Source organism: Antechinus flavipes, chromosome 4, assembly GCF_016432865.1.
Source record: "Antechinus flavipes isolate AdamAnt ecotype Samford, QLD, Australia chromosome 4, AdamAnt_v2, whole genome shotgun sequence".
NCBI lineage: Eukaryota > Metazoa > Chordata > Mammalia > Dasyuromorphia > Dasyuridae > Antechinus > Antechinus flavipes.
In genome coordinates, this window is record NC_067401.1 from 184,738,421 (window position 1) to 184,762,699 (window position 24,279).

Sequence of the window (24,279 nt, forward strand, 5' to 3'; positions counted from 1 at the left end):
CCCTGAATTTCTGGGTTTGCACTTTCATAACATTAGATACTATATTTGATTACTCTGGGCCTTCACTTGTAAAATAAGGAGGTTGATAGATGGTTTTTAAGATTCTTTTATGTTATGATTCTTTTGCTGACTCTCTTGTCAGACACTTTCTTCCTCCCATATTGTTCTGATTCTAAGTAGATAGACTGTTATCTTCCCATTTTCTAATTTGTCTCAATTAATTCATGAGGGTTACCTTTACCTGGTCTGCCCTGGCACACTGACCAAGGCCCAGCTATATGTTGAGGTCACACAAAAATATTCATACATCATGAAGGTTATTGTGGAAAATTTCTATCACTTAGAGGATATAACATATCTTTTCAGGATATAGAACCATGAAAACAGTGTATATGATGGTTATAGCAATAAATGTGAAAGCAAGTAACTGAAATACTTTAAAACTCTGTCTAATCATTGGTTCAAAAGATTGAGGATGAAGCACCTCTTGGAAGGCAGTGATGGACTAAGAAGTCCAAATACAACATGAATTCTTGAGTATGGTCAATATATAGATGTTTTGTGTGACCAAATATGCGTTATTAAAAAGGAATAGAAGTTAAGTAGTGATAGATACAAAAACAAAATTGTCAATGAAACATTTAAAAGGTGCATAGAGGGAGGAGAAGGGAGTGTTGAAGAGGAAACAGATCTTTTAATACTCTTTCATTAAATAAATAGATATTATAAACAATACATATGTATTTTTTTAGAGAAGGAAGAAAACAAACTTTAATTAGGTGCCTGCGTGTGTCAGGCACTATACTAAGCATTTTACAAATTATTTCATTTGAGCCCCACAACAATCAAAGAAAATAGATGTTATTATTATCCCTATTTTATAATTGCGGAAACTGAGATAAACAGAAATTGAGTGACTTGCCCAGGATCACACAGTTAGTAAGTGTTCAAGGACAGATTTAAACTCTTTTTGACTTTATACCCAGTGTTTTATCCACTAGTGGATAGGTACAGATATATTCTGTACCTAACAGAAGTTTCTTATTTCTTCCTCTTCCCTGTTTTTCTTGATGTTTTAACATACTTGGGATTGTTGATTGTGGAATGCACAGTCAAAAAAGGAAATCTTTCTTTTAACATTGAACATCAATACACTTAAACTTGTTTAGTAACTATCTAGTTACTATCTACATTTAAATGAATTTATTTCAATTCACTCATTTTTTACAACAACTTTCCAGTCATCCTCTCTAAGTCCTGGAAAAGATTCATTGTCTCTTCATTCTTTTTCTCTTTTATGGTCTTTTCTTTTCTTCTTATATGGTCATAGCTGAAGTGAACTCCAGTCTTTTAAATGGATTTTTCCACTCTGCATTATTTCATATTGATCTTTCCATATATTTGCATATCTCATATATATCTGTCTTAGTAATTATATTAGTCCAATGCTCCTTTTGAGTACAGATCTTCCTATACAGAAACATTTTTAGGTTATATCAAAATGACATGATCAACCAGGACCTTACTCTTTGGTATCATCTGTAACCAAATAGTGACCCAAGGAGGGGTCAGTGGGGTTGGAGAAATGAAAAACAGTGGCCTATACATTATCATACACATGCATGCACAAAAGCATCTACTTAGACATACATGTAAACAGACATGTACATGCACATATACACACATTCCTCATGTGTTGTTTTTTTTTTTTTTAACTAATGCACGACAATTTATTTTATCATTCTCCAAATAGATTCTACAAGTTTGCTGTTTCACCAACAATTGGGTCAATAATTGGGTCATTTCTCTAAATCTTGGTGGCATTGAATTTTGTTATTTTAAATTACTTTTGTCCATTTTATTCATGTTAGGTGATACTCCAAAGGAGACTTTTACATAATTCTTATCTCTAAATTAAGATCTAGTTCTCTTTTTGTTGTATATGGGCCCTTGGTTTCTGCTAAGACTTATTTTAAAATCCTAAGATCTTCTTCTCTTTTTATTAATGTTTTTATTGAGCTTTCCTTTATAATAAAGATTTTAAAAGAAAGAAAATAAGTTGTTCAGCAAATTCAACTGATATGAGTTTGACAGCATAAGTAATTTTTAGTACCTATAGTCCCTTGCCTCTGAAATGTAATTGTAATCACACATTGTTCTATTTCATTTTATTGTTATTTCAATTTCTGATGTTATGGTCTCTCTCTCTATATATATATAATAGCTAGCATTATATAATGCTTTAATGTTTGTATAGCATTTTATACATATTATCTCATTTTATTCTCATAACAGAGAAGGTATTCCCATTTGACAAATGAGAGACCTGAGGCAGAAAGACTTGGCCAGGATGATACAACTAATATATTGTTTTCCTGGTTTCATTTACTTTATATAAATTCATCTACATTTTGCTATGCTTCTCCAAATCTTCAAATCTATAATATTCACTTATTTTAGTTTGTTTAATCATTCCCCATTCAATGGGAATTAATTTTATTTCCTGTCCTTTGCTGTCAGAAAAAGTGCTGCTAGAAATATTTTGTTGTATATGGGACCTTGGTTTCTGCTAAGACTTATTTTAAAATCCTAACTCTATTGCTTAATCCATTCCTAATTTTATCTCCAACCCTAACTTTCTTTTTGTATGTGTGTGCTATATTTTTCTTTATTTTGTTAAATGATTCTCATTTGGATTTATTTTTTAGTTTTCAACATTTAAGATTTTGATTTCCAATTTTTTCCTTTCTCTCCCTCTTTTTCCCTCTCCCCAAGTTGACAAGCAGTTTATACATGTGAGATCATATTAAATATATTTCATCAGTCATGTTATGCAAGAAGAATCAGGATAAAAACAACCCTAACTTTCTAAGCCAAACAAATTAACATTAGCCCAATTTTTTATCCCTATCCCTACATTTAATTCCAAATGAACTACAATCCCATTCCTAACCCCTATCATAACATTAGCCCCTTCTCAGGCCTCAGTCTCCTTGAGACAAAAAGAGATTCTCCTTGACCTCTCACCAGCCTTTGACTATGTTGATCACCCTTTTCTGGTGGCTCTCTCCTCTCTAGGTTTTCATGACATTGTTCTCTGCTGGTTCTTCTACCTGTCAAACTGGTCCTTCTCAATTTCCTTTGCTAGTTTCTGATCTAGGTTACACCCACTAGCATAGATATCTTCCAATACTCTGTTGTGGGCCCTTCTCTTTTCCCTCTATATTATTTATACTATTATTATTTCTTTACAGATGATTCCCAGATCTATATATTCAGCCTTAACTTCTCTCCTGAGCTGCGGTATCACAACACACCAAACATTTATATATCTCGAACTGGATGCTCCCCAGATAACTTAAATTCAATATGCCCCAAACAAAACTCTATTTTCATCCTCAAACTTTCTTCTTCTGAAATCCTCTACTACTTTTGAGGGTACAAACCATCGTCCAATAACCTAATCTCACAAATTTGGTGTCATCCTCAACCCTTCACTCAAACTCACCTCACATATCTGTCTGTGGCCAAGTCTTTCCTTTTCTACCTTCACATTTTGTACCTCAATCTCTCTACTCAGATGACACTTTAGTCATTTAGACTATTGCAATTCCCTTTTGATCAGTCTCTCTGCCTCAAATCTCTATCCACTCCTGTTCATTCTTCATTCAAAATCCTTTCTCTAATGTCTGATCGTGACACTTATCATCCCTCCACCTCTTCCTTTCTCTCCTCCCCAATAAAGTCCAGAAATCTGAAAAATAGGGAAGTGAGTTATGTGATTTGTTCCAGCAATATCAGCATATAAATATCAGCAATTAATTCCAGTGTCTTGTTATTGCTTCCAGGAATAAATATAAAGTACTTTCTTTATCTGGCATTTAAAGTCCTTTACAACTAGTTTCTTTCTCCTTTTCCAGTTTCCTTACATTTTATTTCTTTTTGCATTCATTACCATCCAGAATCATCTGCTTTCCTACTCTTAGTACAGGACACCCCACCTCCTGTTTCTATGCCTTTGCATTGGTTGTACTTCATGCTTGGACTGCCTTTGCTCCTTACATCTGTCTATTCTGACTTCCATTCAAGACTCAGCCCAAATTCTATCTTTAATAATAGGTTTTTTTCCCTCCTAATCAAACTCTCTATTCTCCACACCAGGGTTAATATCTTCCCTCTGAAATTAATTTCCTTCTGGTATTTATAAATCTTGTCTATACATGTTGTTGTTCAATTATTTCAGTTATATCCAAATAAATTTTCATGACCCAATTTGGGATTTCTTTGGCAAATAAACTGGAATAGGTTACCATTTCCTTCTTCAACTCATTTTACTGATAAGGAAACCTAGGCCAATAGGATTTAATAACTTGCTTGCTCAGAATCACACAGCCCTCCTGACTCTGGCCAGGCACTTTATCCATTGTACCACCTACCTGTCTTGTCTATACACAGTTGTTTGCATTAGAATGGAAACTCCTTGAGGAGAGAGACCCTGTGTCATATGCCTTTCTTATATCCCCAACTCTCAACACAGTGCCTCAAACATAGTATGAGTTTAATATATGCTTATTGACGGACCCTAAACCTATTCCTATCCAGACCCTTTTCTTTCTCTCTAATACTGATCTTGCTAATCTAAGCACTATGTACAGAAACATTTCTAGTTGAATTGATATAGTCAATTATGGTTCTGTCTAAACTTTTCTGGGTTCTGTGCTGGGCAGTGACTTTGAAAAGGCATCAGCTTTGGCTCTAAATGTTTAAATATTCCTTTTCCCATTAAAGAAAAAGAGTAGCATTTTCCCAGCACATTTTTTAGGACGTCATCTTGAGGCATCTTTTTTTCCCTTCCAAGATTCCTTTATGGGAGCAGCTAGTTGATGCAATGGATAAAGCACCAGCCATGAAGTCAGGAGGACCTGGGTTCACATCTGGCCTCAGACACCTAATTATTATTAGCTGTGTGACCCTGGGCAAGTCACTTTTCTTTTCTGACTCAGCAGAAAAACAAAAAAAGAAAAATAAATTGTCTTCACCAAAACATAGATTCATGAAGAAGATACTTTGTGTCTAGCATTGCAAACTAGAATCATAGATTTGGAGTTAAAAGAGATCTTAGAGGGAAGCTAGGTGGTGCAGTGGATAAACTATCAGCTCTCACTTAAGGAGGACCTGAATTCAAATCCAGTCTTAGACTGTTGATGGTTACTAGCTGTGTGATCCTGGGCAAGTCACTTAACCCCAAATGCTGGGAGTAGGGATTAGGGGGGAATCTTAACAAATTCAATCCCTTCATTTTATGAAAAAATAGTTCAGAATAGTTGTGCCACATGGGATTTAAATCCAAGTCCTAGAATTACAAAACATTTCTCTTACAACACTGCCTTTCTCAACTTACTGTAACTGAATTTCACATTTTGGGGAAATTTTGGGGAGAGGAAAATGATCTATCTGATTTGCCCTGATGATATCAGAATCTCTAACCTAGTCTAAACCTAGGAAACACACCCTCCTTGACCATGACCCTCACAAGGGATTCTGTGTCAGCATCAGAGCTTTAGTAGATGCGGCAGATATGGTCTGGGAGGAAATTTTAAAAGCAGGGGAAAAGCCTGGCACGGATACCACAAATACTTTACATAGAATTTGCATCTTGAAAAGTGAACTTTGGTGGTAGTGCTTCAGGGCTTGCTGACTGTCGTCATCAGTTATGGGGTGAGTAGAGATCTCCATAGAGAGCATAACTGACGTGATTGAGCTCCCTCCCTCTCTATCCTTTCTGCCTTCTCCCTCACATTTCAGGGCTAGCCCCAAGCACATAGCTTAATGTGCTATCCTTTACTATTACTCTAAAGTCTGCCCCTAATCTTGAGCCAAATCCTTGATTTGTCCTGATCCTGAAGCAGAGCCCTAATATTAACCTTCTCCTGCCTCTTGTCCCCTTATCAAATCCTTACCTTATTCTTAAAATTATCTTAATCTAAAAACTAGTTTTACCTATATCATATCTATTTCTGACATTTACACGAGCCTCATACTTTTATTTTTAATTTAATTTTATTTTTGGTACTGAATTCTCTCCCTTCTTCCTTCCTCTCAACCCACTGCAAATATGTGTAGTTAGTCATGTGCAAAAAAATAAAGAAAAGAAAGAAAAAATATGCAATAATCTTCATTCTGTGAAGATGGAGAGCATCTTATTTATACTCATTTTATTATGAGTACTTTGGAATTGAAGTTTAACCCTATGCTTTGAATTCTATTCCTGAACTTTACTCAATGTCATTTCAGTTTTTCACATTCATAAAATTCTAATCTAAGAGCCCATTCCTTTTCTGAATCCTAATTCTAATCTCATCATTATTCTTAATTTTACCCTTAAATTCTAATCTTAGGCCAACTCTTCAAAGTCAACCAAACCCCTAACCCCTTCCCTGAGCGTCATTATAGTACTAGTGCAGGAGGGGAAGTGGGAGAAGCACAAGATAACACAGAGGTAATCACTCTAGGAAGACTCTGGGCATTGGCATTGCTCCTCCCTCCAGTGGTGTCCCTTACAAAGGTCTGTCAAAACTCTTTAACATTAGCATTTCCTAGTTCCAAAGCACTGGCTAGTAGTCACAGACAGAAAAAGGGTAGAAATAGTCGAGGGCACAGCAGTGTGTTTCTCTCTCCATCTTCCTTTGACTCAAATGTTAACTTGGATCCAGAGTAAAAAGCAGGATTTTAGGCAGCTATAATAAATTAGTACTGGATTTGGGGATCAATAAAACTGAGTTGAGAACCTCTTATTTACTAGTTGTGTGACTTTGAGCAAATGTTACCATTTTTTCCTCCTCTAATGTGGGCAGGTTGGAATAAGTCCAAAGGTGCCTTTCAGTTCTAAAATCATTTGATCTTTTTATTCCCAGCTCCCCAGTCTAGCCATATCTCCATTCTTATTTGGTACTCCATCCCTTCCTCTTAGTCTATCCTTTTCCATCTTCAGAGGCTTCTTTGGGTATCTAGACATAGCCAGTATAGTAAAGAAAATACTATGGATGGTTTTTCCTTCTCTTCTCTCATGTAAAGGTGAGAGTTTTTCCCATCTTCTTTTCCAGTGTTCCCTCCCCATACTAGTGTATAGCCAGTCAACTATCATCTTTCTCTGCCCCACTCCCCTGAGGTGCCCTCCAACCCAGGAATAACTTCAGGCAATCTAGGCAAACTTCAGAGCCAATGCAGGTCACCTCTCCCTACTTCTTCCTTCTCCCTTAATTGCCCAGGGCAGGCTAAGAAAGGAGGTTATTAATCTGATAAAAATCGGGGTGCCCCACCCAATCTCTACTACCCCCCCCCAATAAACACACAGACAAATGCACATTTCCCTGAAGGCCTAAGACTCAAGCTCAACTGGCTTCCCCACCCACCCTGGAAGACATGGCAATATAGGGAGGGGCTCTTGGTACCCATCCCTGCCCGCCCTCTGACTCGACCAGACAGAAAGACTCATAGCCTCCTCCAAACCACAGCTCCTAAGGAGAGTTGAGAGCTGGAGAGATCTTCTAAAATTCAGAGGTCTACTATCACCAGATCCCAGAACATCTCCATTGAGGAGATAGATCATTTCTGTCTATTCAGATCTGAGGCATCAACCAACATCATTCCTGGATTCTGAGTCCTGCCAAGAAGACCATACTCTTTATTGGATCACAGATTCTGAGAAAAATCATCCAGTCCTCTCTGTAGACAGAGAAGGTTTCCTGACTGCTCTAAGGACGACACCACTCCTAGGAAGCCTGTTATCTCTTGCTCCCAGTCTGGATCTTTCATTTCCAAGTGACTGACGCCAGTCCCCTGCCCCTCTTGTCCCCTGCTACTGATTCCATCCCCACTATGGTCACCTACAAAGTCAGGGTGGCCACAGGCAAAGACCTGATGTCTGGGACGTTTGATTGCATCTCACTGACCATGGTGGGAACTTTGGGAGAGAGCCACAAGCAACGGCTGGATCATTTTGGGAGAGATTTTGCCTCTGGATCAGTGAGTGGGGAGGCTGTTGTGGAGGAGGGAAGGATGGAAACAAAGAAGAAAGGAAGGAAGGATGGAAACAAGGAAGGAAGGAGAGGAGGGAAGGAAGGAAGGAAGGAAGGAAGGAAAGAAAGAAGGAAAAGAAATCAGCATTGAGAAGACAGGATTTTAACAATACATTTATGTTCACTTTAAAATAGATTTTTGGTCATTTGGTCTATTGTATATAGTGAATATATAAGAAAATAAAAATGACTCCGTAAAGGATAAATAGGGGTTTAATTTGAAAAGGGAAGGAGGGAACTGAAATAGAGAAAGATTGGGGAGGGCCATAGGGTAATTAGGGAGTATGTTAACTTTGAACTAGTCATTTGATACTAATGGTAGTCCTAAATCTTTATTCCTTTCCCTTTCCCCATCCATCTATTTAGACCTTTTCTTTTCCCTGATTTTTTCCCTTTCTTCAACTTTTTCCTCCTTCTTACTTTTCCTAAATGTCTGCATTTCCCAAATTCTTTCTTTTTTTCCTCAAGCTTTCTCCTTCCTTTAAATTTCTCTGCAATGCCACTCTTTTTCCTTCTCTTATTCCATTTCCCTCTCTTTTCCTCTTCTCAATTCTCTCTCCCTTCTACATATTAAAAAGATGCATCAGTAATGTTTAAATATCAATTTGTTTTGGTTTTTTTGGGAACTTGAGATGGAGTTAAATAAAACTCCTGCTTGGTTGCTGGGCATTCCGAATGGTTTCTGAAAACTCAGCTCCTTCTGTCTTTGAGGGAATGAAGGGAAACAGGCAAAGAAGCTGTTCTGTTGAAGGTGGGTGATGGAGCAGTAAGATCTTGTAGCTGCCTGGGAAGACCTCATGCCTCTGCCTCCTCCCCTCCAGATTGATAGGTACACCATCCAGTGTGATCAGGACCTGGGGGAGCTCATTCTCATCCGCCTTCACAAGGAGCGTTCCACCTTCTTCCCTAAGAACTCCTGGTACTGCAACTATGTTCAGATCTGCACTCCTGCATGCATCACCTACCACTTCCCTGTCTACCAATGGATAGATGGCTATGAGACGTTGGAGCTTCGAGAGGGCACAGGTGGGGGACACCACACCTAACGTGACATCCCACTGCCCCTCCTTTGTGACACCCTGTGACTCCCATACCAAGATGAGCACCTAGAGTGCTCTATTACTCTTACAGGGTATGCTTTCATGGTTATAGGGAATCTTCTTATTACTTAATTTGCTATGTGACTCTGGGCAAGTCTCCTCCCTGTTTTGGGTTTTAAAGAGAGAGGGGGGAGCTATAGAGATCATTAAGTACCCAAAATGTGCTAGGCATGTGCTAAGCACTTTACAATCGTTACCCCATTTGATCCTCATAACAACCCTGGGAGGTAGATATTGTTATCCCCATTTTATAGTTAACTAATAAAGCATGTAGGATTAAATGATTTGTCTATGGTCACATAGCTAGTCAGGTAGTCCTGACAAAAATTTAGTGATCTATCACTCTATTATGCCTCTATTAAAAAAAAAAAAGAAGAAGAGATTATATCAGATGATTTTTAACATCTCCTTTGTTTCTATTGGTTTTGGGGAATACATTGTTCATCTAGTCCTAGGAAATTTCCTATATTTCCATAGGCCACTCTTCCATTGGCCATTAAGGCCAATCCTTAGTATTTCTAAAGGATATCTTATTCAGATCTTATTCAGATGGCCCCTGCCCTAACAAGCCCCTTCTTCTTAAGACTGCCTTGCTACCATTTAGACTATATAGAACTCTAGTTGGGGGAACAATCCTAGATCCCTGGAGTAAAATCCCATTGATTTTCTCTGCCAACATTCACTTTTCTATTCAAATGACTAGTTAACTGGGGCACTTAGTATGGCTTAGTAGGTTGAAAATGCTGGGCTCTGGGGTGTACTGGTGTTCTTGGGGGATATTCAGTTAATCTAGTTATCCTTTATCCTTCTAGTGCTATTAGAAGCATTAGAAGCACTTGCCTCCAAGTGTTAGCAAGAGTATTCCCCAGTTCTATTTCTGGGACTTACAGTGAACTTTTAATTGCTAGCTCCCAAAGTTTCTCAGAAAAGCTCAGGCAGGAATAACTGACACCAGATCAATGTAATCATTAGGGATTAGGATGCTCTATCAGTCTCTTTCATCCCAAATTGTATTTCTCCACTCAGAACTTTGGAAAAGCAAGGTCTAATTCCAGAGCAAGCAAGTTCTCAATTCAACCCTATTATTGTTGCCAGTTTGTCTATCACTCTTGTTTGACCTGAAGCCCACTGAAGAAAGATGGCTCTAACTGCTGGGGAGTGGGCTGTGAAAGGACTTTTTTGATGGCAAGAAGATAGAAAATCAGAAGAGTTGGGCTCTCATAGTTATTCTTGGGGTGACCTTGGTCATCATTTCTCTATTGGAGCTCAGTTTTCTATAAAATGAATGGATTGGATCAGATATTCTCTAAGTAAATGATGCTTTATGTTGTCTATGATGGAACAAGATACATCTTGTTCCTACCACAGGCTACCCTGGTGCTCTCACGAGGTAGGCTAGGTTGTAACTCCTGAAGAGTTTCCTAAGGGTCATTCTCATTCCTGTGAGATGCTTCATTTGTCAAGGCCCTTGGCCTCCTTGTTTCACATCTCCTGTCCCTGAAGAGTTCTAGATTCCATTTTTTGTTCCCATCAGAACCTTTTTCCTTTCCCTCTGAAAATCAGATAGTGAGGTGGAAGTGGAGCCTGCTGAAGATAGAAGGAAAGGGGCACCTTCCTGACATTAAGGAAGAAGAAAAAAGAGAAAAAGAAGTGTGTCTTTGATTGTATATCTTTTTCAGAAGTTCTTATTAGGATTAGAGATAAGGCAGTCTGTCATGGAAGCAGAGTACTAGGCAGGATCAGTCCAGGACTTGGGTGTCAGGAAAAGAATGAAGCTTGGCAGGGCTGGCTCCTGTAATACCAGGACACAGATTTGAGTCATCAGGTGAATACTCTGGCTAGCCTGGTTCCTGCCCTAGGGAGGAAACATAAAGGGATGGGAGGGACTTTCAAGGGGAGTAAAGATGTGCTGCCGATGAGGGGGATTCTACATGGTTTAAGAAAGAAAGGGAAAAGCATCATTCAGTCCTATATCCCCTTAGAGGGAAAAAGATTAAAATAGCCATGCTAGATTTCAATGAAACTAGCCTTGAGTAGGGAAGTGGTGGAATAAAGCTTAATCTGACTTGAAAAAGGACAGACAGAACACTTTTCCCTTGAGATCTCCTCCTATAGCCTCTCAGATCTTTCCTTCTAGATCTTAAATAATAGAGCTTTCTTTCACAGGAATCTCTGTTCCTATTAGAGCCCTTTCTTCCCACCTCGTATCTAAATTCTCCTGCTCAAGCCTGGGGTTTCCAGAGAATTGTCCCTCCTGGAGGCTATCCCTACTGCTATTGATATGAAATATGCTATCAACCCTCATGGGGCAACTAGGTGGTGCAGTGGATAGAGTGTCAGGCTTAAAATCAAGGAGATACTTACTGTAGGACCCAGAATCAAGGAGATACTTACTGTAGGACCCCTACTTGCCTTAGTTTCCTCATCTGTAAAATGAGCTGAAGACAGAAATGGCAAACTACTCCAGTATTTTTGTCAAGAAAACCCCAAGTAGGGTTATAAAAGTCAGAAGTGACAGAATAACAACAAAAATTCTGGGACAATGCATTTGGCTAGCAAGTTGGCAAGAATCCTTCCCCAAATCATTCTGTTGTCCTATTGCAAGAATTTCTGTCAGTAGAATCAGGAAGTTTTCCCAAAGGAATCAGTGCTTAGATCCCCTGTTGGGGACAGGAGTTAAAGGGAGATAAATCCTAGTATTGGCAGTAAAGAGATCAGATGGCCAACCCCATTTCCATGTTCTTACAGGGAAGACAGTATTAGATGAAAACCTCCCTATTCTGTTGACCCATCGTCAGGAAGAGCTTAGAGCCAAACAAGACTTCTATCGGTAAGAACATTATGGAAACTTAAGTGGGACTTATAGAGGAGGAGGGTCCATGCTTCCTCCCCTTATGGTCAAGTTTAATGCTTGCTGACTTGTAATGACAAAATTCAGGTAATCTAGCCCAAGGTCTCTCTTCTCTTTTTAGCTGGAGAGTCTTTGTTCCTGGACTTCCAAACTATGTGCACATTCCCAGTTACCATCCCCCTGTTCGGCATCGTAACCCTGATCGGCCAGAGTAAGAACTAGCACATATATAAATATAGGGTCCATGGCCCTATTCTAGGTCTGCCATTCTTGGGATTCCTACTGTCTATCCCACTTAGCCCTTAATCTTTTCTCTACCCGTGACCCATACATATGGCTCCAAGTTCCATGCTCCAAACCAACTTAACCTGGGTCCTATCTTATGTTTGGTTCCTATTTCCACTTCTGAAATCCAAACATCTTGTTCTTCAGTCCTTGGCTCTCCTTTCTCTCCATAGATGGAATGGCTACATCCCAGGATTTCCAATTCTCATCAATATTAAAGCCACCAAGTTCCTGAACTCAAATCTAAGATTTTCTGCTATCAAGACAGCCTCCTTTTTCCTCCGCTTGGGACCAGCGTGAGTTGGGAAGGGGGAGCAAAGGAGAGGAAAAGTCAGGATTGGGGAAAGTTTTGGAACCTGTAGAAGGAATCACTTCAGGTCCACTCTCTTGTTTTGTCATCTTGGCTCTCTTCTTGACTTTCTAATCGTTTTAATAGTTTTAAAGATACTTAAAAGCAGGGAGAAGGGGAAAGAAAAGTAGAGACAGCTATATACACTGGATTAGGGAAAATGGGGAAGCAAGGGAAGAGAGAGACAGAGAGACAAAGACAGAGAGAGACATAGAGAGGGACAAAGACAGAGAGAAGAGGAGAGGGGGAGAGAGAGAGAAACAATGTCTCCTTCTTCTTCTCCATTTCTTTTCCCAGGTCCTTGGGAATGAAACTTCGGGGACTGTTAGATGAGAAGAGGTCATGGAAAAGGCTAAAGGAAATCCGCAAGATCTTCCCTGCCACCAAGACTGCCATCTCTGGTATGGAAAGAATAAAAAGACTGAAACAGTAAGACAAAAAGAAAGAGAAGAGAGAGACACATACACACACACAGAGAAACAGAGAGTGAAGGAGTAACATGTTGGAAGAGTTATAAGCAGGGAGGAAATTGTGCCCCAATAAATCTCAACAGTCTTGGCATCTAACAGAGAAAGAAACCAGATGGAGTCAGATTCTGGAGATGTTAATTAGATGCAGGAATCCCTCACTCAGCTATGGTAGAAGAGCTTTTGGTTAGAGCTTCTGCTAGTTAGTAGCTTCTGCTAGTGTTACCCTATAATTTTTCTTCTCCTGTATCTCTTTTTCTGTCTTAGTGTCTCTTGTATCTCTCCTTGCTGAATAACCTCTTTCTTTGTCTTTGTCCCATGTCCCTCTCTAACTATCTCTATGCTTCTCCCTGCCTCCCTGAGCACATTCCTGTTTCCCCAGAGTATGTATATAATCACTGGAAGGAGGATCAATTCTTTGGCTATCAATACCTCAATGGCATCAATCCTGGTCTGCTGAAACGTTGCCTCTGCCTCCCAGAGAAATTCCCTGTGACTGATGACATGGTGGCCCCATCCCTGGGGGAAGACACCTGCCTGCAGGCTGAATTGGAGGTGATTACTTCATCCTAATTCTTCATAGTCTCTTCCCTTATTGCTGATGCAGTTTTGACCATCTCCCTCCCCCCCAAATCCTCCTTCACCATCTCTCTTCCTGCTCCCTAATTCAAGAATCACCAAAATGGAAGGTAAAGACACTTTTCTACTTATTTGTATAGATTTATATCACCAGAATCCTGTCTATCTTGCCTTAAGGCCCTTGAGCTTCACTCTGAACCCTGAGTTCTCTTTGGATATTGTCTCATCTCTCATACTTCTAATCTAATTCTTTTTTTCCCTCCCTCTCCTACCAGAAGGGAAACATCTACCTGGCAGACTACAAAATCCTAGAGGGCATCCCTGCTGTACAGCTTAATGGAAGGCAGCAATACCATTGTGCCCCACTCTGCCTGTTGCACTGTGGACCACAGGGGGACTTGATGCCTATCGCTATTCAGGTGCTTGATGGGATGGGGAGAAAACACAATTGTGGATGGGAAGGATAGATGTGAGGAATGAGAAGGATATGTGGTAGACATCTCAGCTGTCTTTGTCTCTGAGTCTGTCTTTGTCTCTCTGTCTGTCTCCTCTCTTTCTTTCTCTGTCTCTCCATCTCTGTTTCTCTGCTTCAACCTTTCTGGCCATCACTAATGCTCCATTCTCATTCCTATTTCCCAGCTCAGTCAGACTCCTGGCCCTGATAGCCCCATTTTCCTTCCCACTGACCCTGAGTGGGATTGGCTCCTTGCCAAGACCTGGGTGCGTTATGCTGAATTCTACTGCCATGAAGCCATTTCTCACCTACTGGAGACTCACCTGGTAGCAGAAGCCTTCTGTCTGGCCACCATTCGGCAATTGCCCATGTGCCATCCACTTTATAAGGTCAGGAAATGAGGAAATCGCATTGTTCTTATTAGTTATTAGGAGACAATTGAACTTCGTTGCAACCTTATTAACTCATTTATTCATTCATTCAAGCAAAAATTCATAAATCAATCAATCAGAATTTCTTAAATGTGTACTATATGCCAGACACAGAGGCAAATGCTATGAAATGAAATAAACCTTGTCCTCAGGAACCTTACATTATATCAGGGGAGACAAAATGCATATATATATAGAGAAAGAGATTATATACAAAATAGGTACAAGATAGTTTGAGAGAGAAGGTACTAACAGTTGGGAATACCAGGAAATGTTCCATTTAGAAAGTAATGAGCTGAAATTTGAAAAGTGTAAGAAATGCTAAGGGAATTCAGAAGAAGGAAAGGAATAAGTATTTATTAAATATCTATCATGGGCCAGAAACTAGACTAAGTACTTTACATAGTCTTTGATCCTCACCACTCACCTATTTTATACTGGCGGAAATAGGAGCAGACAAAGATTAAATGTCACACAGCTAGTGTTGGGGGCTGGATTTGAACTCAGACATCCTGCCTTCAGGTCTAGCCCTCTATCTGTTGAATCACCTAGCTAACTCTCTTCCCTCAAAAAGGAGAAATTATGTTAAGTAAAGTTAAGACTCCTGTTTTGTAATGTTGAATTTGAGTTAGTAAGGGACACCCAGTTCAAGATATCTAAAAGATTGCTGGTGATGTAGAATTGGAGCTCCAGGAGAGAAGTTAAGGCAGGATCTATTGATCTGTAAATCATCTACTTAGAGATGATCATTGAACCCACAAAAGCTGATGAGAAAACCAAACAAGACAAGGCCCAGAACAGATCTTTAGGTGACATCCATGGTTAGTAGTCATAATCTAGATCAAGGACCAGCAAAGCAGACTGGAGAATTGTCAGAAAGGTGTGAGGAGAAACAGAAAAACCCTAAAGAGAAGAGAATATACAGAAGAAAGTTATCAACAATGTCAAAAGCTACAGAAAGAGTAAGAAAAACTAGGGTTGACAAAAAACCCATCAGATTTGCGACAAGAAATCATTGGTAACCCTAGAAAAGGTCCTCAGTAGAATGATAAAGTTGGAAGTTTAATTGCAAAAGATTCAGAATGGAGTGAGAGAAGAAGAGGGAGAGGCATCTAATGTAGCTAACTTTTTCAAAGAACTTAGTCAGGAAGAGAAGGAAAAATATTGGAAGATCACTTGTGGGGAATGGATCAAATGAACGTTTTTGTTTTTTTTTAAGTATGAGGGATACCTGAACATTTCTGTAGGAATCAAGGAAGGAACCAATATATAGGGAAGAGGAAGAAAATCATTGAGAAAGTGAGGATGAAAATGGGGGCAAACTACTGGGGAAGACTAATGAAGATGGGATCATTGACATATCTAGAGAGATTTACTTTGACAAGGAGAATGACCACCTCAGAGATATTCATGAAGTAGGAGATAGTGGGAAAAGATATTTGAGAGATGCAAGATGAGAAGGAGGAGGAAAAGGGAACCCTTGGCTAATGGTGATTAGTAATTTTTAGTGCAGTATAAGGCCTCAGCAGAAAAGTTGGGGACAGACAGGAGATGAAAAGATTTAAAATACCTATTGTAGTGAGTTGGATAGTGAATTTATTAGCTGTTTTAAAACCATTCCTTTCCTGAGGTGAGAGTCCAGCTAATATTATGTAACATAAATTTGGAGTAGATCTAATTAGCATGACTATGATTTTTTTTTCTATTCAAGTATCTGTGGATAGAAGAGAAGAGTCATTTGGCAGAAAAGTACTTCAGAGTTAAGCTTTAGCAAGACATGTTTAGTGATAAAACAAGGGGACAATAGGTTAGTGAGCAGGAGATAGTCTAGAGTTAAATTAGTATACCAAAGGGTCAAGATTAGGAAAGGGAAAAAATAGCCTATATAATAGTGATAGCCTGGGAAAGAACTAAAATTAGAGAGTGGAGATTATGGAGAGAATGCCAAAGAAGAAGAAAGGGTTGTAAAGCATAGGGAATGATGGAATGATAAGAGATTATGATTGGATGAAAAAATTCCAGAATTCATGATCTTAGAAGACAGTATTCTATAAAAAAAAATGTATTCTAGAAATGCATGACCACCACAAAAGCGAAAGTTGGGAGATGATAAAATGTTGTGTGGGAGGAACAGAAAAAAGGCCAGTTTGACCAGATTGTACAATTCAAGAATAAGAATAATGTATAACAATGTGGCAAAGATAGATTGGAGCAAGATTTTTATGGATCTTAAAACCCAAAAAAGAGTAGATTATATTGTTTCTTATGTGCAATAGGGAGCCATTGAAATTTATTAAGTAGAGGAATGACATGATCAGATTTCTGCTTAAGGAAAATCTGTTTGGCAACTGTGTGAAGGATGGAGTATTTGAGTGAGGAGATACTTGAAATAAAGGGACTAGTTAGGTTATTGAAGTGATCTAAATGAGAGGCAAACTAGTGAAACTATGAGAGATGAACTAGGATACAGAAAGGGTTGAGTGAAAAATGTGGAGGTAAAAATGGGTAGATTTGGTTAACTAATTGGGTACAAGAGATAGTCAGGAGTTGGGGTTTAAGCCAAAGCTATGAATCTAGGAGATTATTAGAATATTTATTCATGTATTCTATAGAAATTGGGAAGTTTGGAAGAAGAATTGGTCTAGAGGGGAAAATAATGAGTTCTCTTTGGGACAGTTTGATATAATTCAAGGGCATACAATTGAAAATGTCCAATAGATAAGTAATCATTGGGAGTAACTTTTGTAGGAAACACTGGTTGAGGACAGAGATCATATTACCGTCAATAATTTCAAAACTTGAGAGCTGATAAGTCACTGAGAGAGTTTAAGAGAGAGAACAGGGCCCAAGACAGAACACTGGAGAAAACTCTTAGTTAAGGAACATGATATAGATGATGAATCAGCAAAAGATTCTGAGATGATACAATCAGACTGGTAACTAAACTGTAGAGTTGGGAACCAGGAAAGAATAGTATCACAAAAGCCCAGGGAAGACAGATTATTTAGTAGGAAGTGGTAATTGTATCAATTGCTGCAGAAAAGTCAAGAACAATGAGGACCAAGAGAAGACCATTATATTTGGCATTAAAGAGGTCTTTGGTAACTTTGGAGAGAGTGGTTTCACTTGAGTGATGAAAATGGAAGCCAGATTGCAAAAGGTTGAGGAATGAGTGAGAAGAGAAGAGAAAATAGAGACAATGAATATAGGAGCTCTTTCCAAATCGTTTAATTAAATTAATTAAAGAAATGAAAGATATAGGACAATAATTTGAAGAGACAGTAGAGTCTAGTGGGGATTTTTTAAATTAAGAATGGAGGAAATGTGGGCATGTTTAAAGACAGAGATAGAAGCAGAAGATAGAGACTGTGGATTAGAGAGAAAAGATTGGAGGAATGCTTGAGGGGGCAATCTTCTGGAGACTGGAGAGTATGGAATCAAGAAGAGGAAGGGTTGATGCAGGAAGAAGGACCATCTAATTATTAGAAACATGGGGGAAGGAGAAAATGGATAATTATATGAAGGAGTTTTAAGATTAAGTGAGAGCTCACAACAAATAATGGCCTCAGTTTTTTCAGTAAAGTAATAATATCTTTGGAAAGTGTGGGGGAAATTAAGAAGGCATAAAAGACTTGAAGAGAGAAGAGATGAGTTGAAATAGTTTCTGTCAGGAATGGGGATTATGCCAAAGTTTTGAACCTGCGAGGCTGGAAGGATAGTGTTGCCCTGGATAAAAACTTGGAAATTCTTAAAAGGGTTAGGGTCAAGGGATAAATATAATGAGTTGGGTAATTTGACATATTTATGGGATATCTAATTTGAAACATTCAAAAGGTAATTAAGATGGTGATTAGAATTGGGAGAGACATAGAGATGGAATATAGAGTTGTGGAACTTACTCCACAAATGTCTTTCTCTGGCAACTCATCATGACATAGAAGTACCCCTTGGATTCACACAGGTTACTCCAAATAGAAAGCAATTGAACATTGGTCCACTTTCAGCATTAGCTAGGCAACAGCTTGCCATACAAGGACTTGCTTAGAGAATCTCATCACTGAAAGACTGGCCATTGGATGACATATTTTTTGGCTACAATATGTTAAAATGTTATGGGATTGTGACATGTGTTAGTGGTACCTACATTGATGAAATCACAGAACCTTGGAATACTGAAAGACTGTGAACTAGGGATTATGGGGTTTACAAAGAGGCATAAGACATGGAGCAAATTCACTAACCTCACGAATCTAAGAGGAGAAAAGACTCATATGTGAATAATTAAAATACAATATAGAATTTAGCTGCTAAGTGCATCAGATAGGCACAAATTGCTGTGGGAGTCTAGAGAAAGAAAAGATCATTTCAAACTGTGATATCAAAAGAGGCTATATTGGAAGAGGTGGGATTAATCAGGACCCTAAAGGAAGGTAGAAGTTCAAAAATTGGAGACAGAAGGTAGGGGTGAGAAGTAGGGATAGTAGTGATGGAAGAGAATTTTAAATTTTAGGCTTAAGGAACCATGTGAGCAGTGGAGGATCATCAAGGTCTATGTTTCAGACAGGGTCTAGTTGGACAGATTATAGAGTGAAACAATATGCATAGTGCTTCTAATGCAGTGCCTGGCACTGCTTAATGAATACCCGTTCCCTTTACCTTCCCTCCCCATGAGAAAATACAAGAAAGCAAGTGTTTCTTTCAGCTAGCCCTCAGCATGTGAGAAATCCCAAAGGCAAAGGACAGGTATCTAAAAATCTCCCTAGTGGGCAAGGAGGATTGGAATTAGAACTCTTAGGGAGATTTTCCCAGAGGTGAGGTGTGGGAAGACTTGCCTTCTAGGCATAGGAAGAGAGAGAAAAGGGCTTCTGGGTAAGCTTTTCTAATGCTCTGCTGTAGAGATACCAACAAAGGAGTCTTTCCTGCCTGGGTGAGATGAGTAATTCTGAATCACTTATCTCCCAGTTTGTTTTCTGATCCTATCTGCTCCATTCTCTCCTCAGCTCGTCATCCCACACACTCGATACACCATCCAGATCAACAGCATTGGTCGTGCTCTCCTCCTGAATGAAGGTGGCCTGTCTGACAGGGTAAGGGGGAATTTCCTACCCAGAATTTCCGGAACTCCCCCCCTACTTTTCTTCTACTTCCCCAAACTTTCTGGGTTAGATAGCTTTACTTTGCTTCTGAGTTCCCAAGTCTATAGCAGTTAAAGACACTAAAGTTAGATTGATGGAAAGACTTTTCATCTGTTTTGTGGAAGGAATGAATGGGGCTAATCAGCAGAGAAAACTGTTCTGAATCTCAAAGTAGAGAGAAAGTAGAGGAATGGGAAGATTGTGAGCAGCATCTGGAGAAGAGTAGGGATGATTGGAGTTTCATGGTGGCGGAGGGGAGGGGAAGTGGCAAGTTCTTGACTAAGGGTGAGTCCCAAGGTGGGATTACTTGTCCATTTCTTCATAGGAGAAGGGGTATAAAGGGTAAGTTCTGTCCCCACCATTTCCCTTTGTCTGCTTCTCTGGGGAGGAGTGTGTTGGTATAATGGGAGGGATTTTTGTGTGTGCGCCATGTTCCCATATCTGGCTCCTTGTCACCAGGCAATGTCTCTAGGACTAGCAGGTTTTGCTGAGGTCATGTGCAGAGCTCTTGCTGAGACTAAATATGAGGATCTCTACCTTCCCAATGACTTCATCCGTCGTGGGGTACAGGACCTGCCTCGATACTATTATCGAGATGACTGTCTGGCCGTGTGGGAGGCTCTTGAGACGTGAGTGGATGGAGAACTAAGGAAACAGAAATAAAGTTCGAAAAGAGCTGAAAAGATGAAAAGGTAGAAGAGGATGGGGTATGTGGGTAGTAGGGTTATTGGAGATAGCAGAAGCATGAGGGAGGTCACAGTTGCATAAAAAGAACTTGTATATGGGTTTGATTTTAAATGAAGATTGATTCATTTTATCAGGAGCTAATGGAAGTGAAAAGTCTATTGAATTATATTCTACATCATCACATGTAAATATATATGCATATCCTCTAAGATAAGAGGAGCTTTGGTGGAGCAAAAAGAGCATCAGACTCTGAAAATGGTATGACATACTTATAATTCCTGTTAGTGGGGAGGCTGAGGCTGAACACTAAGTCCAATGCAATTATGGTGAGTCTTCAAAAGATGGAGGAGTGCGGGATAGTTACCAGTCTGTCTAAGAATCAGTATTTGCTTCTTGAGTTCCCAAGTCTGTTAGATTGCTAATGGCTCTTGTATTTATAGCCTGGTTTAGATAAAGAGATTCAGTTGCAAAAGAAAGAAAGGAAAAAAAAGAGCATTGGACTAGAATACAGGATTATTAGTATTTATTACTAACTTCTTGTATAACTTTGGACAAGGTCCTTCTCTCTGGGCTTTTGATCCCACATCTGTAAAAATGAATGGGATTGGTTTAGATCAGGGATAGGGAATGTCATGTGGTCTGGCCTTGCCAAGGCAACCACAGGTAATGATGAGCTGAAAACTTTCTACAACACCCTACCTATTTTTAACCTTTTAAGTTGATAATTTTGTATGATCCATGAATGATGTTATAAATATCCAGATGGCCCTCAGGAGAAAAAAAGGTTTCCTGCTCCTGGATTAGATGATCTTTGAGCATTTCTCCCAGCTCTAAAGTTCTAGTTATAAATCTGTTTGCACCTCTTTGTGTTGTACCTTTTGTCCGGCAGTACTCATGGTCAGTCTTCCCAACTTAATCCAAGAGTTCCGTCTCTATTCTATACACATCTCGAGAGTCTTGGCCTTTTGAGTCAGAAAGTCTGAGGAGATTTTTGACCCCCCTGAAAGAGTTCATAGTTCTTTTAGTCCTGCTGATAGTCCAAACTTCTTTTTTAAAGTAGAGCAGGAAACTGAGGCCCAGAGAAGTTAAATGTCTTATTTAATGCTTACTTAATTTTGCAAAAATAGTAAATAGCTGAGCAGGGAAATGAATCTTGGAACTTTGGACCCAAGTGTGAGGGGTTTTCCCCTGTTACAACTACCTACTCAGAACCATCACTGCAGGGCAAACTAAGTAACTACTTAATACTTTTAATATATATATGTACATATACATATATATATTTTTTTAAATAAAGAGACTTATTTTTTTATCCTAGGAAATCCCTTCTCTTTGGAAGTTTATTTCACACAGCCAAATTCCCAAGGCATGGGAGTGGGAAAAGCTCAAAGCCCCTTCTAGAGGACAAAAAGGGGCACACTTTTCAAACCTTATCTAGGATTTTGAATACTCTTCAAATATTGGTCCTAAGAGAAATTAAGAGAGGCAGTCCCTGGAGAAATGAGGGTGCTACTTGACAGAGAGTGGGGGGGAAGGATAGGGGGGCCCCTAAGCTTGAGATAGGGAAGTATCTTTCCTTCTGGGCCTGAATTGTCTCCTTTATAGGTATGTGTCTGAGATCATCAAGTATTACTACCAGAATGATGCTACTGTGGAAGGAGATACCGAACTACAAGCTTGGGTGCTGGAGATATTTAACGAGTGTTTTCTGGGTCGGGAGAGCTCAGGTACTGGAATCCATTCCCAGCTTTCTCCTCCCCAACCCAAGCTCTCCACTTCTTTCTGGATCCTAGAAAGTAAACATCCTGGGAAAGCTACTGAAAGGGATTAACTTCAATTCTACAGATGCTTATTTATTTATTTGGTCTACTGTTTGCAGTTATCCTAGGTCCTGGGGCAGATACAGGAGATATAGATAAGATACGCTTCAATTGGAGGGAGTGGATTGTGCTGGTCTCAGAATCAGTAGGTTCAGGTTCTGAATCCTGTGTGATCCATTTAAAATTCATGACCTCTCTGAGCCTCCTTGATAAAATAGGGATCATGACATTTATCTTACAAGGTAGTTGTGAAGCTCAGATAATATGTGCAAAATACTTTTCAAGCCTATATTAATTATTGTTTTTACAGTCTGGTAATAGAATAAGACATCAACATTGAGTGATTAGAGAAATTCAGAATAAAGAATAAAAATATGAATTCTGAAGTGAAAGATTGTTACTGATAGGGGAGATCAATGAAGGCTTCCAGAAAAAAAGTGAGACATTTAAATTAGGTTTTAAAGGATAGTATTTCAGATATAGGGAACTTAGAACCTGATAAAAGACAGAGAATAATCCAGGTGGAATTCTGTAGAGAATGCATGGGGGGAAGGGAGAGAGAGGGGAGAAGTATGAAATAAGGTTTAAAACACAAAATGTTATTAGATTGTGGAGATTTTTGGAAATAACCCCATATTCTTTTCCCAGGATTCCCCACCTGCATAAAGACAGTGCCTGAGCTCATCCGTTATGTCACTATTATCATCTACACTTGCTCAGCCAAGCATGCTGCTGTCAACACAGGACAGGTATTGGGGAGGGGACCCAAAGTCTGTCTACTCCTTCACAGACTTTTTTCTGCTCCCAGTCCCATGACTCTAACTGAATAATGCTAGGGATTACTCTGATAGTGGAGTAAGCCACCGGTCATTTGGAAATGAGATTTTCACTTTAATAACAGATCCCCCTCTCTTTCCTTCACCTTTAGCTAGAGTACACAAGCTGGATGCCCAATTTCCCATCATCCATGAGGTGCCCACCCATGCAGGAGAAGGGGCTGACCACTGAAGAGAGTTTTATGGAATCACTGCCTGATGTGAAAACCTCATGCATTGTGCTCCTTGTGCTCTGGACCCTTAGTAAAGAACCTGATGACAAGGTATCAAAGGAAGGAAGATGGAGGCTGAGTGGAGGAATGCTGGCTGGGAAAGTGAAATATAGATTCATGAAGTTTTCAGGAATTAAATTGGACGGAGCTAGAGATTTGGTGGGGGATGGGGGAGAAAAGATTGAGGAAGCTTTCCTATGGAGGCCTTTTGGAAGGAATGAATGAGGGAGCTGAGTGGTGACATCAAATGGACCTATAAGTTACAGTGTATGTGTAGAGCAGAACTAGAACCCAGACAGGTTTAAAATTTGTGCTCTTTATGTTACTATCTGCTTGGTTTCTATTTTTTTTTATAACTATATGAAGTAAGGCCATGGAAAAGATTGACCAGTATTTTTAAAAAATGCTTTTATAAAAAGTCATATCTTTAGGTGTCACTCTCTAGGTGTCTACCTACCTTGTCTACCTTCTGCTATGTGTAAGGTTAAGAGACTACAGAACATGTACTAGGCTTAGTTCAACTCAGAGTTGGAGACTGGATGTTTGGGCCCTATAACTTCCTTCTCTTTTTTTTTCAACTCACAGAGACCCCTGGGTCACTTTCCTGACATTCACTTTGTTGAGGAAGCACCATGGAAGAGCATCCAGAATTTGAAAGAGCGTTTGACCCAAATTTCCTGCAACATCCGAGAACGGAACAAGACTCTCCCCATTGGCTACTACTATCTAGACCCTGCCTTAATTGAGAACAGCATCTCTATCTAGATGTTTTCTCCTGGTCCCCAACTGTAATGCATATGTATGCATGTATGGACAGGATACACATCCCATTCAGGGTCTCCAGCCCTGATTCTTTTTGAGGACTAGGAAACCTATCTTCCTTTGAGGGAGAAATGATTTACCCTTCTATGGATTCCTACTTTGTACCATCCAACACACCTTGAACTCTGTTCTTAAACACATACACACACACACTTCTAGTTGTGTCAATGTGT

The 24,279-nt window shown here is 39.4% G+C and overlaps 1 protein-coding gene across 1 annotated transcript; it reads left to right on the plus strand.

Moving 5' to 3' along the window:
- Positions 1-7,502: 7,502 nt before the first annotated feature.
- ALOX12B (arachidonate 12-lipoxygenase, 12R type) lies at positions 7,503-24,256 on the plus strand. Its single transcript, XM_051995750.1, has 15 exons — positions 7,503-8,025; positions 8,900-9,104; positions 11,927-12,008; positions 12,151-12,240; positions 12,488-12,610; positions 12,961-13,064; positions 13,513-13,685; positions 13,985-14,128; positions 14,349-14,552; positions 19,595-19,681; positions 20,189-20,358; positions 22,022-22,143; positions 22,885-22,985; positions 23,165-23,335; positions 23,870-24,256. The coding sequence occupies exons 1-15, from the start codon at positions 7,879-7,881 to the stop codon at positions 24,047-24,049; spliced, it is 2,103 nt and encodes a 700-aa protein (XP_051851710.1). The 5' UTR covers positions 7,503-7,878; the 3' UTR covers positions 24,050-24,256.
- Positions 24,257-24,279: the final 23 nt, after the last annotated feature.